Source organism: Drosophila suzukii, chromosome 3 (genome assembly GCF_043229965.1).
Source record: "Drosophila suzukii chromosome 3, CBGP_Dsuzu_IsoJpt1.0, whole genome shotgun sequence".
Lineage (NCBI taxonomy): Eukaryota > Metazoa > Arthropoda > Insecta > Diptera > Drosophilidae > Drosophila > Drosophila suzukii.
In genome coordinates this window covers 20,208,757-20,222,478 of record NC_092082.1, presented here as the reverse complement: position 1 = coordinate 20,222,478, position 13,722 = coordinate 20,208,757, and the positions used below count along the sequence as shown (strand labels likewise).

General features: G+C 46.5%; 4 protein-coding genes across 4 annotated transcripts; 1 reads left to right on the top strand and 3 right to left on the bottom strand.

Annotated features, from left to right (window-relative positions):
- Positions 1-61: 61 nt before the first annotated feature.
- Positions 62-930, bottom strand: LOC108004804 (serine protease 1-like). The gene has a single exon (XM_017067870.4). The coding sequence runs from the start codon at positions 896-898 to the stop codon at positions 110-112; it is 789 nt and encodes a 262-aa protein (XP_016923359.2). The 5' UTR covers positions 899-930; the 3' UTR covers positions 62-109.
- Positions 931-1,951: 1,021 nt separating this feature from the next.
- Positions 1,952-3,207, bottom strand: Jon74E (Jonah 74E). Its single transcript, XM_017067837.4, has 3 exons — positions 2,901-3,207; positions 2,580-2,842; positions 1,952-2,331 (listed from the first exon to the last, which is right to left on the bottom strand). The coding sequence occupies exons 1-3, from the start codon at positions 3,137-3,139 to the stop codon at positions 2,018-2,020; spliced, it is 816 nt and encodes a 271-aa protein (XP_016923326.4). The 5' UTR covers positions 3,140-3,207; the 3' UTR covers positions 1,952-2,017.
- A 904-nt stretch (positions 3,208-4,111) lies between these two features.
- Positions 4,112-5,008, top strand: LOC108004794 (brachyurin). Its single transcript, XM_017067846.4, has one exon. The coding sequence runs from the start codon at positions 4,132-4,134 to the stop codon at positions 4,936-4,938; it is 807 nt and encodes a 268-aa protein (XP_016923335.4). The 5' UTR covers positions 4,112-4,131; the 3' UTR covers positions 4,939-5,008.
- Positions 5,009-6,147: 1,139 nt separating this feature from the next.
- CycT (Cyclin T) lies at positions 6,148-12,933 on the bottom strand. The gene is made up of 4 exons (XM_017067878.4): positions 11,653-12,933; positions 11,531-11,576; positions 10,120-10,706; positions 6,148-10,061 (listed from the first exon to the last, which is right to left on the bottom strand). Exons 1-4 carry the CDS (start codon positions 12,221-12,223, stop codon positions 7,978-7,980), a joined length of 3,288 nt encoding a protein of 1,095 aa, XP_016923367.3. The 5' UTR covers positions 12,224-12,933; the 3' UTR covers positions 6,148-7,977.
- Positions 12,934-13,722: the final 789 nt, after the last annotated feature.

Genomic DNA, 13,722 nt, shown 5'->3' with positions numbered 1-13,722 from the left:
TAAAAATGTCGCAATTTACTCAATTTTGGCTTAGCCCATTTAATAACCCAAAAATGCATGATTTGTATGCTCGAAAAAATCAGATAGTTTTAATCAAAACATCAGCAACTTAACGAGAAATGCCGGTGTGCTCCTTGATCCAGCCCAGGTAGCTGGTGACGCGGGTGAAGACGGCGGGGTACTCCTTCTCGCAGCCAGCAGACGATCCGAAGGAGGTGAGACCGACCTGGACCTTGTCGGAGGCCAGCACCAGAGGGCCACCGGAGTCGCCGTTGCAGGTGGACACGCCGGCGGGAGTGGACACGCAGATGTTCGAGTCGCGGATGGTGGAGTAGTAGGTGCGCTTGCACTCGCTGTTGGAGATGACCTTCATGTGGGCATACTGCAGATGGGCGGCCACGGCGCTGGCGGAGTCGGAGGTGCGGCCCCAGCCGGAGGCGATGACCTCATCGTTGTCGTAGGTGGCGTAGCGGGACTCCTCCTTGGGCAGCTCCACGTTGTGGATGGCGCTGCTGTAGTCCACGTGCGGGATGCGGATCAGGGAGATGTCGTTCCTCAGGGTGCGGCTGTTCCAGTCGGCGTGGATGATGATCTTGTCCTTGGTCACGAGGTGCTTAACCTTGGGGCTGGAGCGAACGGTGCTGCCCAGGTAAACCTCGACGGAGTCAATGCCGTCAGTGCAGTGGGCGGCGGTCAGAACCCACTCGTGTCCGATGAGGGAGCCACCGCACCAGGCCGAGGAGGAGCCGATCTTCAGGGAGAGTCCCACCTGGTAGGGGAACTGGTCGGTGCGGGCATCCTGGCCGTGGGTGATGCGACCACCGGGTCCGTCCAGGGAGCGCAGGGCCGATCCGGAGGCGTAGGCCAAAGCCAAAGCGAAGACAATCAGAACTTTCATGTTGGAGCTACCTATGGAAAGTATGTCCCACATGGACTCATCCCGCCGCTTTTATAGCCGCTGGAGTCCAATCAAGTGACGTCTCCATCGCTATCTGATTTTCGGACGCCTGCTCAAGTGGGCCGGTCTCCTTGTGTAACGCGCTTTGAGCGATATGGAAATTGATCTGCGCTTATCATCGATAGAGCTCGTTGAAAATTCTCAGATACGGGGGCGTGAATCGTCAAAATTCTTCTCAGCGGAAAGATAGTATAACAGGAAGACATTTGGAAAAATTGGGGATTTTTCAGCCATCGACAAAGAACGCAAAAGATAAGTACGTTAGATCTTTTTCAAATAATCGAATTTATAAAAATGATAGAAGAAGCAGTTAAGATAGTACCTTCTTGGTATTTGTCGGAGTTTAAAGTCAGCATGATGGGAAAATTTGGGATAGTTTAAACTTATTTATGTTTATTAATTACATCCCATTTTATTTGGTATAACTTTTAAAACTAACTATAATTTTTTGAATTAATTTAAGAAAATATCTTTATCTCTCTATCTATAAATACTAATCATATTTTATTTACTTAGTTACATATTTCACATATTCGTCTTCTGGTATGCTTTTGTAATTTACAGTGCTTGTGTAATTGAGTAATTGAGAACAGGTCTTTAAAAATAGGTTTAATTTTTTTAAACAAGACAATATTATATATTTTCAGTCTTGGTGTTCCCTTGATTTTGATTCGGTTAGGAAAATTTTGGTGGCTTGTGTTAGTGATGACTTTCGAAAATATATTTTGAAATAAAGATTCATGTCAGCCTATGTTTATATTTAATTTTGTATGCATTGAATTACTTTTAAAGGCTTACGCCTTTTCTATCCACCTGTTGGCCATAGCAATTTTTATAAGTTACTAAAAAGTATGCTATGCAACAAATTTAAAATTCTTATCATAGGCAAAGGAAGCAGCTGTTATCTATACTAGCCAATAAAACAAACTGCGCCTCTTTTTGAGTGTCATTCCCCCACATCAACCCCCCGAAATGAAAGGCAACAGTCGCAACTCAAATGCTCAACATTTAATTTAATTACAGTGCCCAGCACTGTTTGATCAGTCATCAAGGGCCACTTTATGAATAGATAACCCCGCTTACCTCACCTATCCAATCTAAATAGGCGGTGACGCGTGTGAAAACCGATGGGTATCCCTTAGTGCAACCCGACTTCTTGCCGTAGGAAGTAATGCCGATCAGAACATCTGTATTAAGCAGGGGATCCTTGTAGACCAGCGGTCCGCCGGAGTCTCCGGTGCAAGTTGATTTTCCTCCGGTTGTATCCATGCAGATGTTGGTAGATTTTATGTTGTCATAAGAGTAGCAACAGTCCTCGTTGGACTCCACAAATCGGGCGACATAGCGGAGGGTATCGGAGATAGTAGCCGATTCTGTATATAAGGAATTTTCAGGTCAACCAATCAAAAATATTTACTTTTAGATCTAATAACTTTCAAAATATTTATAATGCAACTTCGTAATATAGTCTAACAGAAAGTTCTACCATAAAAGCGATGCTTTGTGCGATAAAGATAACGTACGCACATAAAGACGTTCCATCTTTATAAAAAAGTTTCCCAATTTCTAGTTCTAGATTTTAATTTGTAAGACATTAAAACCACTATATACCAGTTCTTACCATCATTCAGGCGGCCCCAACCTGATGCAATTGCGGGGAGGTACTCGTAATTGGTACTGCTGGATGAGATTCCTGGCAGTCGGATGGGTCTGATAGAATCGCAGAGATTGGCCTCCACTGGTAATCGTAGCACTGCTATGTCATTCTCCAGGGTTTGGGAATTATAAGATGGGTGCAAGTGCACTTCAGGACTAATCGTTCGGATTAGCTGTCGAGGTGCTAGTCGCAGCACTCCACCCAAGTAGTAAGTGATACCAACAGCCCTGCAAATGGTATCAAAGCCACTTAGTATAGTCACTAATTAGTAGATCCAATAGTTACTTTTCAACACAATGTGCTGCCGTTAGCAAATGTCGGTCAGAGATCAAACTAGCTCCACACCAGCAAAACAGGTCGTTGGGCTCCTCAATACTCAGACCCACTTGATAGGGAAACTGATTAGCCAGGGCTAACTCCCCGCCAGTGATTCGCCCTTCGATCCCATGACCCAGGTCCAGGCAGGTAATCGACCTGCCCTGAATAATGATTAGAAGAGAAACTAATGCCGTTCTGATTTGCATGTTTTCCGGACCCCACTACTTGCGCCACTGACGCGCTGAATTTGGGTTTATATTTATTGTCCCCTCAATGGGTTAATCTAAAAGACGTAAGAATGGGTATAATGCCAGATTATGGATTATCTTTTCGGACTGATCTGAACGCCACTTGATTACAGAAATAATGGAAAGTACATATGTTTTGCTTTCGTTTAGCACGGGCCTCCGATAGGAGCAATCAGTCAAAAGAGCTTGTTCCGAATTGGGAAAACTCCTGATTATATCTTTATGATCCATCGGTCGAATCGGTCTGTGAATTTAAAAACATTTCTAAGGCTTGGCCCTATTTAAAATAATGTTTAATATTAAAAGCTTACTTTTTTAAAATATATGCTGAAAAGTACTCCGATGGAAGCACTCAGCCTGAAGAGCTTGTTTCAGAAAAGGTTTATGATATATCGGTCAAAATTAAAAATTGGAAACTTTTAACAACAGTTAAGTAAAAATAAAAATGTTTCAAAACTTGACATATAAAAAGCTTTATTTTTCAGACACATGCGGAAAAGTAAGCAACAATTTCTATAGTGACTAACAACTGTGTGAAGGAATTACAAGAAAAGGTAACCATATCAGTAGACACACATCAATCAAGAAACGTATAAAAAGGTAAAATATTTATATATTGACGGTTATCAAAGCAACTGAAAGTGGGAATTTGCAATCGATTAAGTAAATCAGTATGTTTGTACCATGTGCTAACTTAAGAGTTGGTTAGATTAACAAGGCCATTAATGCCCTACTCTCACGTGCTGATTTCAGTTGCAGTGATTCATTGCGAGTTCATTTGAAGTGAACTGTTTTTTTTTGTGATCATGGCAATAATCCCACTGGTCTAGGGTGCTTGATGCTCGAGGGTGTCCTTATCAGTGATAAGGGGGTGATAGTTGGGGGCTTAGCCCGTTCCTATATAACCCTGAAGCAGTCTCCCTTCCTCAGTTATTCCTAAGCGTCGTAAAATGATGATACTCTTTCTCTGTGTCCTGTTGGCAGCTTCCTGTACAGCTGATCCCCTCCTGACCGAGGTGGAACCCTTTATTACCAATGGGGAACTCGCAGAGGTGGGTCAGTTCCCCTACCAGGCGGGTCTGAACATCTCCTACGGCAATTGGAGCACCTGGTGTGGCGGCACCTTGATCTCACACTACTGGATAATCACAGCGGCGCACTGCATGGATGGAGCGCAATCCGTAACGGTCTATTTGGGCGCCATCAACATCCACGATGAGGCGGAGGAGGGCCAGAAGAGGATCGTGGTTCAGAAATCGGGCATTATAGTGCACTCCAACTACACGGCTAGCACGGTGGTTAACGACATCTCGCTCATCCACCTGCCCACCTTTGTGAGTTTCAACGATCGGATAAGGGCTGCCAATTTACCGCGTCGTTTAAACGGCCAATTTCCCACCTACGAATCCGTCCGAGCTTTTGCCTCCGGCTGGGGACGTGACAGTGATGCCTCCGAAACGGTTTCTCCCGTGCTGAGGTACGTTGAGATGCCCGTGATGCCGTACGCCCTGTGCCGGATGTACTGGAGCGGTGCTGTCTCGGAGAAGATGATCTGCATGAGCACTACCAGCGGCAAGTCCACCTGCCATGGCGATTCCGGCGGTCCGCTGGTCTACAAGCAGGGCAACTCCAGCTATCTGATCGGGACCACTTCCTTTGGCACCACCATGGGCTGCCAGGTGGGATTTCCGGCCGTGTTCACGCGCATCAGCAGCTACTTAGACTGGATTCTGAAGCACGTAATCGCCCACGTCTGAAGTTTACATTGCGATATTATCTCCACAGAACAACATTTTAAATATATACAAAGATCTTAAATTGCAAAAACATATTTATACCAGTTACTCGTAGAGTAAAAGGGTATATTGTAATTGGAAAAAAGTGTATAACAGGTAGAAGGAAGCGTCTCCGACTCCATGAAGTATGTATATTCTTGAACAGCATCACTAGCCGAGTCGATATATTCATGTTTGCCTGACCCCTGTGATCTAGAAACTATAAGAGCTAAAGAGTTGAGATTTTAGATGTAGATTTCTTAGCTTCGTACGCAGCCCAAGCTTATTACGCGAATGAGCCACGCCCACAAACCGCCCAAAACTGTGGCTTCTACAATATAAAAGCTAAAAAATATCTGATATGTATTGCTCTTCTAAATACCTACCGATTAATTTAAAAAAGTTTGCCACACCCACAAACGCCCATAACACTTAAATCTCTTTGCCGCCCACATAAGCATATATTGAAACCGCTGGTAGGTGGCGCTTTACAATCACACTTTGCTGCTTGTATATCTCCATCGTCTTTTAGCTGAGTAAAGAGTATCCGATGGTCGAGACACTTAACTATATCGTTCTTTCCGGTTTTTGTGAACAAGTTTTAACTTTCTGAAATGGACCTTAAAACTGTATCTCCCTAATCACTGTGGACAGCAATAAACTTCCTGACAAAGCACACCGGAAGAAAGAACAAAGGCAACTACTATGTAGAAAGAAAGACGTTTAGGCCCGATATCTCAATTTCATGTTAATTTTTGTCGTTGATTTAAATAGCTTTTATGGGAACATTTGGGAAAGTGTGTCAACCGACCCTGTAAAGATTCGATAAATTAAGATCATATTGAGAAAACAAGTTTGTCTTTCCAAACACTTTACCCCCATGTTAACTTTTACTGATAGATGTGAAACTAGAACCTTAACCTAACATTGAGATATCGGTCCTTGAAGGAAAACAGCTAGTCCGATAAAACGGAAACAGTCGCTCTGGCACCCACATTTTCAAAGTTAGAGATTAAACTTGACATTTACATAGATTCTACTAAGTTGAATTGGTTGCCTGAGTAAAGAGTATATGATAGTCGAAGCACTGGAGGAAAACGTCCTCTTGTGTTAGATACTTATGAATTTCCTATCTGAACATTGAGAAATTGTAAGAATCCCCTTGAATATCCCCAAGAAAAACTCGGTTCATTTAATTTTTTCCTGATTTTTTTGTTGTTTATTTTTTGCATTTTATTGTTTTTTGTTTAGAATTTTTGCCTGGTTTTGAAGATTTTTATTCGTGCCCTCGTGGGGGCGTGCAAGTGCCGAGTGAGTTCATATTCGAACGCACAACCAAACAGTCCCAATGAAACCCGACACTTGCCCGCCCCCCGAGCGGCGGGTTTTCCATTTGCTTTCTAAGTATGTACAAAAACTTAAGTTAGGAGAGGGCGAAGGGTGGGGATGGGGTGGGGTGTATGGGGCCAAGAATAAGTATGTAAAAGAAAACTTTAATCTTAGATACAAATTACGCATTCAACTCGATCGAGGGTGGGAGATCGATCGATTAGAAGAACGGGTTTCTCGGATTCCCAACTTAAAGTAAATGTTTCTCGATTGTGTGGGGTGTGTGTATAGATGTGTGGTGTGTTTAGAGCTATATATGCTTGCAGCTTAATGCAGTAGTAGAGAAATCGAATACGAATATACGAGTACGAATAGTTTTGAAAAACGCGCAACGTTCGCTTAACCTTTGCCTTAGTCGAAAATTACATAAAATTTCATTTCATTCTCATTTTCGCTTCGAATATATAGATCTCACTTAGTTTTCTATATGCCTAACTTTTGTTTTTCTTCCTTTAGCATTTTGTTAGTTTTTCGTTCGCTTAGCTTAGTTTGCTTACAACGTTTTCGCTTGCTTTTACATAATTTTTAAACCTTTTTGTTTTCTTGCACAACAATTTTATTTTATTCAAAATTTTGTTTTGGGTTTTTTTTTGCTTGCATAATATGTTTTCGTTTTGGGGGATTTATGTTTGTTTTTGTTTTGGTTTTTTGTGGTAATTTGTTTCGTAATTCTATTTAAAAAATAAATTAAAAACAAATGAAAGCTACGTCAACGTTCCAGGCGATCGTGTAACATAATATCCTCCGCTGAAACAATCAGATCTGTTTAGTTATCTTCATTGAAAAATGAAAACACGCTACTGTATATATTGCTATGTGTCGAAAATGAATTTGGGAATCGGTTGGTAAACAGGGCGATCGTTCAAAAAGGAAAGAAAAACTTTGCTAACTAAAGATAAACTTCTTCATTCATTTTCGGATTAGCAACTAGGTTTTAATTAAATAATTTATTATGTAGTTTGGCGTCTTCAATTTTGAATCAAAGCGCTGGCTTTCTTTTCCTCTATCCTCAATCCTCTTCCACAACTACTTGCTCCTCCTGCTTCTGCCCATGTGCTCCGTGTGGATTATTCTGAAGTTCTTACTTTGTCTGGCTTGCATTTAGTTGGGGCCGTATTTAGTATATTTGCTAAGCGGAAGTCGGTTCTATATATCTCTCGATTTGTGTGAGTGTGTGTTTGTGAGTGGCTATATACAGCTTACATTGTGTGTTACGGGTATTTGATTTGCTAACTTAAATGCTAGACGGCCATTGCTGCTCTCTGTGAATATTCTGCCTGCGTCTCGGATTCCGTTCGCCAACAATTCGCTTACAACTAGTCTATGTTTTTGTGTATGTGGGCTTAAATGTACTCTATTTATTATAATTATAAATTAATTAATGCTGTACAAAAGTTCTCGCGTTTTGAGTTTTGCGTTTACGGCCAGCCCCATCGCGACCTCCTCTTCTATTTTGTTTCTACCATTTCCTCTCGATTCGACTCGCTATTTAGAGTTTTAGCTATGTGCTTAACTAAAATCAATAATGCATCTCACCATCAAACCTAACAACTAGCCTACAATCGGACTTACTGAGGTTCTATACATATATCAAAAAGTGCCACTTAGGGACTAACCCGCTGACCGCTACCACTACTTCTTGTTGTAGACGGGCATGGGGGGCGGTGCCAGCCCGGCGGCGGAGGGCGGTAAAGCGTTGGTGGGCGCCAACAGCATAGATGGTGGTGCGGCACTTGCTAACGGAGCGCCCATTCCTCCGATCAAATTAGGTACGGCGCCAGCACCGCCAAGGGGATTAAAGCCGCCTCCACCAGCTCCATTGTATTTCGCATAGTCTTGGCTTTTGCTCTTCTTTCCCTCCTTGTCGCGGTCTCGATCGCTGTGCTTCTTCTTGCTGCTGCCGCCGGAACTACTGCCTCCCGAGGAGCTGTATCCCCCACCGCCGGCGCCGTAAGGAGGCAGCGCAGGAGGAGCAGCAGCCCCGATCGAGGCGGTGGATGTAGTGGTGGTCGTAGCCGGAGGCAGTCCATAGCCAGTAGCTCCCGGCAAACCAGCCGCTGCAGAGTAGTTATTGGGCTCAACCTTGTTCTTGCTGATCTTGAGCTTAATGGGTGCCGAGGCGCCCGACTGGAGGCTGCCGTTAGGATTCTTGATCACCATTTTCAGGGGCTCATTGGCCAGCGAGCCGTCCTTGCTGCCACCGCTGCCGCTCCGTTCCTTTTGTTTGTCCTTCTTATGCTTCTTGCGCTCCTCCTTTTCCGTCTTGTCCTTGGACTTATCTTTCTCCTTGTGTTTGTGCTTGTCCTTCTTCTTTTTCTTCTCGGACTTGCTACTGCTTTCTTCCTTTATCTCCCCGGCCAGCTTGGTGGGCACTTCCAGGTCCATTGGAGCGGGGCCTCCAGACAAGCTGGTCAAGGGAGTGACTCCCGGTTCTTTTTTGATTGCCGCCGGCAAAGTGGGCATAGGCTCCAGCAGTTCTGCCGGAGGTTTCAGCCCAGGCATAGTCAGTGCATCCGGTTTAAGCAGCGAGGCGTTAGAGGGACACAAACTCTCCTTTAACAAGCTGCGCACCAAATCCGGCGTGGTCTCGATCCCATTGGACATGTTCAAAGGCGTGTGCTTTTCCTCGTAGCTGGGATAAGTCGGTAGGCCAGTTGCATTGTCCAGCTTGCGCAGCTTCTCGCGTGGCATGCTACTGCTGTCCAACTCCTCCAGCTTATTTAGTCCGTACTGACTGCCCGAGATCTCGTTGGCCCGCTTCAGGCTGCCGCTCTCACTGGGATTGGCCAGCAGATCCCCGCCATGGGGCAGCTGTTTCTTGTGAGGCGGTAGCATCGGTTTCGATGATCCCGAGGCGGAGGAACTGCTACCACTGCTGCCCATGGGCATGGCAGGACGGTGTTTGTCCTTTTTGGTGGGCGTGAGGCGCTCCTTTTTGGGGCTTTCTTTGTCGCGCGGATGGCTGTTCAGCTTGTAGTCATGACCTGGTGGGGCCGGAGGTGGTAGCAGTCCATTGAAGGGCTGTGGCTGCGTCTGCGCCATAGACTCCTTCTTGATGTCGGGCCACTCGGGACTGAAGAGTGAGTTCTTGGACTGTGAGGAGTGCTGCGTTGCCTCCGAGGGCATCTGTTGCTGCTGGGGCTGCGGCACTTGCTGTTGCATGTGGCCGTAGCTCTGGCTCTGGGTATAAGGCATTTGCTGCTCGAAGGGAGGCATGCCATGGACGGTGGAGCCGGATTTGCTGCGATGCCCTCCATATCCGGCCGGAGGCGGTGGCTGGGATCCATTGCTGGCGCCTGGATATCCGCCACGCGACATCAGCGTGTTTTGCGGGGCACTATTACTGTATGGCGGCGGAGCGTTGGGGTACATCTTGCTGCTCTGGGACTTATCCTTGGAGGACATACCCGATGCAGATGAGTTGGAGGCGGATGGATGAGGGGCCGGCGGCTGCTGCTGCGGCGGCTGAGGCTTGGAGCTCGAAGGCATCTTGTGGCTGCCGTGCGGCGGCATGGCCACGCCGACTGGCGGCATGCCACGCGAGGATTTGTGATAGTCTACGGGCATAGACGGTCGGCCCGGCTGCTGGCTCGACGACGACGAGGATGAGCTGCTGCGCTGACCGCTGCTTCCCGAGGAGCCCAGTCCGCTGCTACTGCTACGCTGGTGACTGGAGGGCAGGCGATTGCTGTAGCCCGACTGCTTCGATTTGTGGTCTGCAATGCGAATGGGTTAGATTGCCTCCATCTTTCCCAAAGCGGGAGATGCACTTACCTGGATGGCCGTCGGGCATGCCACTAGGATAGTTTGGCATCTTGTGATTGGAGGAAGACGACGAGGAGCTGCTGCCCGGCACACCACCCACCGAGGACGAGCGCTGGTGGCTGCTATCCTGGCGTCTCTGTTGCGGTACCATTGCCGGCGGCGGCAGCAGCGACGCTTGATCCCGCTCCCTCTCCCGTTCCCGCTCGCGCTCACGTTCCCGATTGTCGTTGCCATTTAACAGCTCTGGCGGCGGGGTGATGTTCGAATGATAGCCCTTCATCATCTCAGTAATCTTCCAGTCCTCCTTAGGCTTGTCCTTGCTGTTGGCCGTCCTGTTGCTGGCTCCCTGGGCGATCGCCTTGATCGAGTTCAGCTTGGACTTGAGGCGGGCGGGGCTCTTCTCGTAGATGGCGATGAACTCATCGGTCAGCTGCTTCAGCAGATCCAGCGAGACGCTCTTGTCCACGTAGTAGAACCAGTGTTTGCCCTCAGTCGACTGGGGGATCTCCCAGCGGGACCACTTGCAGGCCAGGTAAATGCAGAAGCAGGCCACCACGGTGGGGCGGTATTGCAGGCACATCGAGGTCAGATGCAGGCTGTGCCAGGATGGTTAAGTCAATTTAGTGACGGTTCGTTTCTTATACTATTAGAACTAAGTGTAGTTTTGTGAGTGTGTGCAGGGAGATTTCATCACTAAAACCGCCGATTGCGTCTTAGCATACTTCAAGAGACCTTATGGATTTTCTCTTTGTTATTTGAGGGATTATAAAACCAAAACAATTATCCCAAGATAACTCAAGATTTAGAAATAAGTATAGTTCCAAAAAATCATTTCTGACATTCCTCGGGTAGCCAGCATTTTCCACGGAATTATAAGTCGAAAACAATGTTATCTTCTTTTCAGATGTTTGGAAGGAAAAAGGTTTTTCGCGGTTGCCAAAAGTACAATCATCCTTTTCTAGGAATCACAGCCTATTCTTTAATACTTCGCGGATTTCCCGATACAAATTACAATGTTATTGCAGGCAACTGCCGATAATTGACCCAAGGGACCGGAAAAATACTGCCTTTTTGTTAAGATGCGGGTTTTTGTGCAGCATGACTGCCTGCTGCGATAAGCGACCCGCGTATCCTTGTTCGCTCAGTGACTTCGGGTCCTCACCTTTTCTTTGTCTCGGCCCAGATACCTGGGTCTATTAGCTATAAGCGAGGAAACAAGCAGGTAGAAAAGCTGTCTCACCATGCTTAAAACCTGGAAAAGGGTGCTGTACCACCTGACCACTTTCTAGAGAGGATTGGGCCCCATTCCTCACCCGCACACACACACACACCGCTTATACCACTGCCTCATTCGCTTTGGGAGTCAATCTCCGGGAGGGATTATACCACAGAGTAGCGCATTGCTAGTATTGAGCCATACCTGTTCGAGGCCAAGAAGTACGAAGTCTGCGCCAGATCCTTGCATGCTAAAATATACCACAGTAATCAGTACCATCTGACATGTGAGGGGAACATGGCTTGGGTCGGATGGTGGGTGCCTACCTTTGACCAACTGGCAGGTGCGCACCACATGCGTGTGCGGATGATCGATGGCCACATCGAAACCCAGCGTCTGCAGCAGCACGTTCTCGTTGAAGACAAGCTCCTGGGCGAGTTCGGCGTAGTTCTGCTCGGTGGTCGGCGGCAGGCACTTGTTGGCAGCCCTGATAACGTGCTCCAGCTTCCTCGGCTGCTCCTCCACCTTGGCGGCCAGGAAGAGACTCGCCGACGCCATGGAGTTCCGGTGAAAGTGGGTGAACGAGTGGAAGGCGTAAAAGCGATGCATATACACGATGGCCGTGTTGATGCACAGCTGGGAGACCTGCAGACGCTGGCCCATCTCCTGGATCAGGTAGGCGGTCATCTGGCGGTACTGCAGCTCATCGTCTCCCTTGATGCCGCATCGGCGGCTGGGCGAGTTGACCAGCTGATCGTTACTGAAGTACCAGATCTTGTCCTTCTCGAAAGGCAGGTTGTTGTTGGCGCTGGGTGGAATCCCGCTGGCGGAGGCGGCCGACGAAGATGAGGATGAGGCGTTGGCCGCCGGGGGCATTGGCGTGGCCAGGAGACTCATGGTTGTTTGGTTTTCTTTCGTGGCGAATGGGGGTTTCGGGGTTTGGGGCTCAGGCTTTTGGGTCCTCCTCCGTGTTTCACATGCAACCTCCTGCGCCTTTGGATAGGCAACCAATCCCCTTTTAGGCCGATTCAGCTGTAGGAACTAACTGTACAAAGAGGAAGAGATCGCTCTTTCTTTGTCGGCCGTGCTGGGGTGCGCTGGTATTGGTGTCCGTATCCGTATCCGTGTGCGTCGTTGTTGCAGTGGCGGGGGTGGCGGCGGTACGGAGGGGGCAGCGGGTATCGCACAGCACATTGGCTACGCCACACTCGATGGGGACTCCAATTTGGGTTCGGAACAAGGGGCTATATCCACGGTCCGCACACTTTTTCCGCCGCCGCGTCTCTGCCCTTGCGTGCGACTGTGTGTGTGTGTATGTGCGTGGTGATGGTGGTGGTGTGGTGTGGTGAGGTTTTCTGGAAATTGCGACTGCGGCGGAAACGAAACGAGACGAAAAACACACTAACCGCGACACCAGGCGACGTGTTATGCAACTTTCGTATCAATTCATAGTTATTCGCACTGCATTCGCCGACGCGTAGGGCACTTGAACCATTACGGGTCGTTTACTGCACGTTATTAATTCCACAACGCATCACAGATTCCATTCACACAGTGACAATGACAAACTTTGCAGAAAAAAATGTATTTTCAAGTATGGCCGTCAGCAGAGTTGCCAGACTGTGACACGTCGCAATCGATGTTTGTCGATGCTATCGATGTTTCCCGAAACGTGACAGCTACGATGTTTTCACCGAAACTATCTGTTATTTTATGTTTTCACTGTCACGTTTTTAACATTTTGAATAAATTATTAAATAATTTAATAGCCCATACATTAACAACGGAAAAATTTATGAAATATTAAATTAGTAAGCTTGGGATGCGATAAATGCAGATATATATTCCCTTACTGATCGATAGATGTACAGTATTTAGTCAAAAAATCTTTGAATGTGATAAAATGTCATTCGCACTGAAAATGTATAGAACACTAATCAACTACTGATATATTTTGTAAGCGAGTTTTACGAGTTTTTGCAAAAATATAAACGAATATAAATCTATCTTGCCTGTTGTAGCGCGAAAAAATATCGGAAGGGAATGTTCCATAAATCTCACTGTCATTGCAACAATTCATAAATTTGCTGCAAAAAGAAACAGAAATGTATAAATATGCAACACAAATACGAAAAACATGAATGGCCATCAAGGCATTTACGGTGTTGCTATCATCCGCTGAATGATCCATCTGAAAATGTTTTAAAAACGATAGCTTGCTTTACTGTACATTTTTAAAAAGTTGGAGTGCAAAGAACACTAACTGCATTGCCAATCATATGTCGGTGTTAAGTGCACACACAAAATATTACACAGTGGAATCCAGCTATGATCTAGGTAATACTGAAAAAATACCAAAAACAAATGCGGACAGCGGTGTCTCCAACCATGGTTCA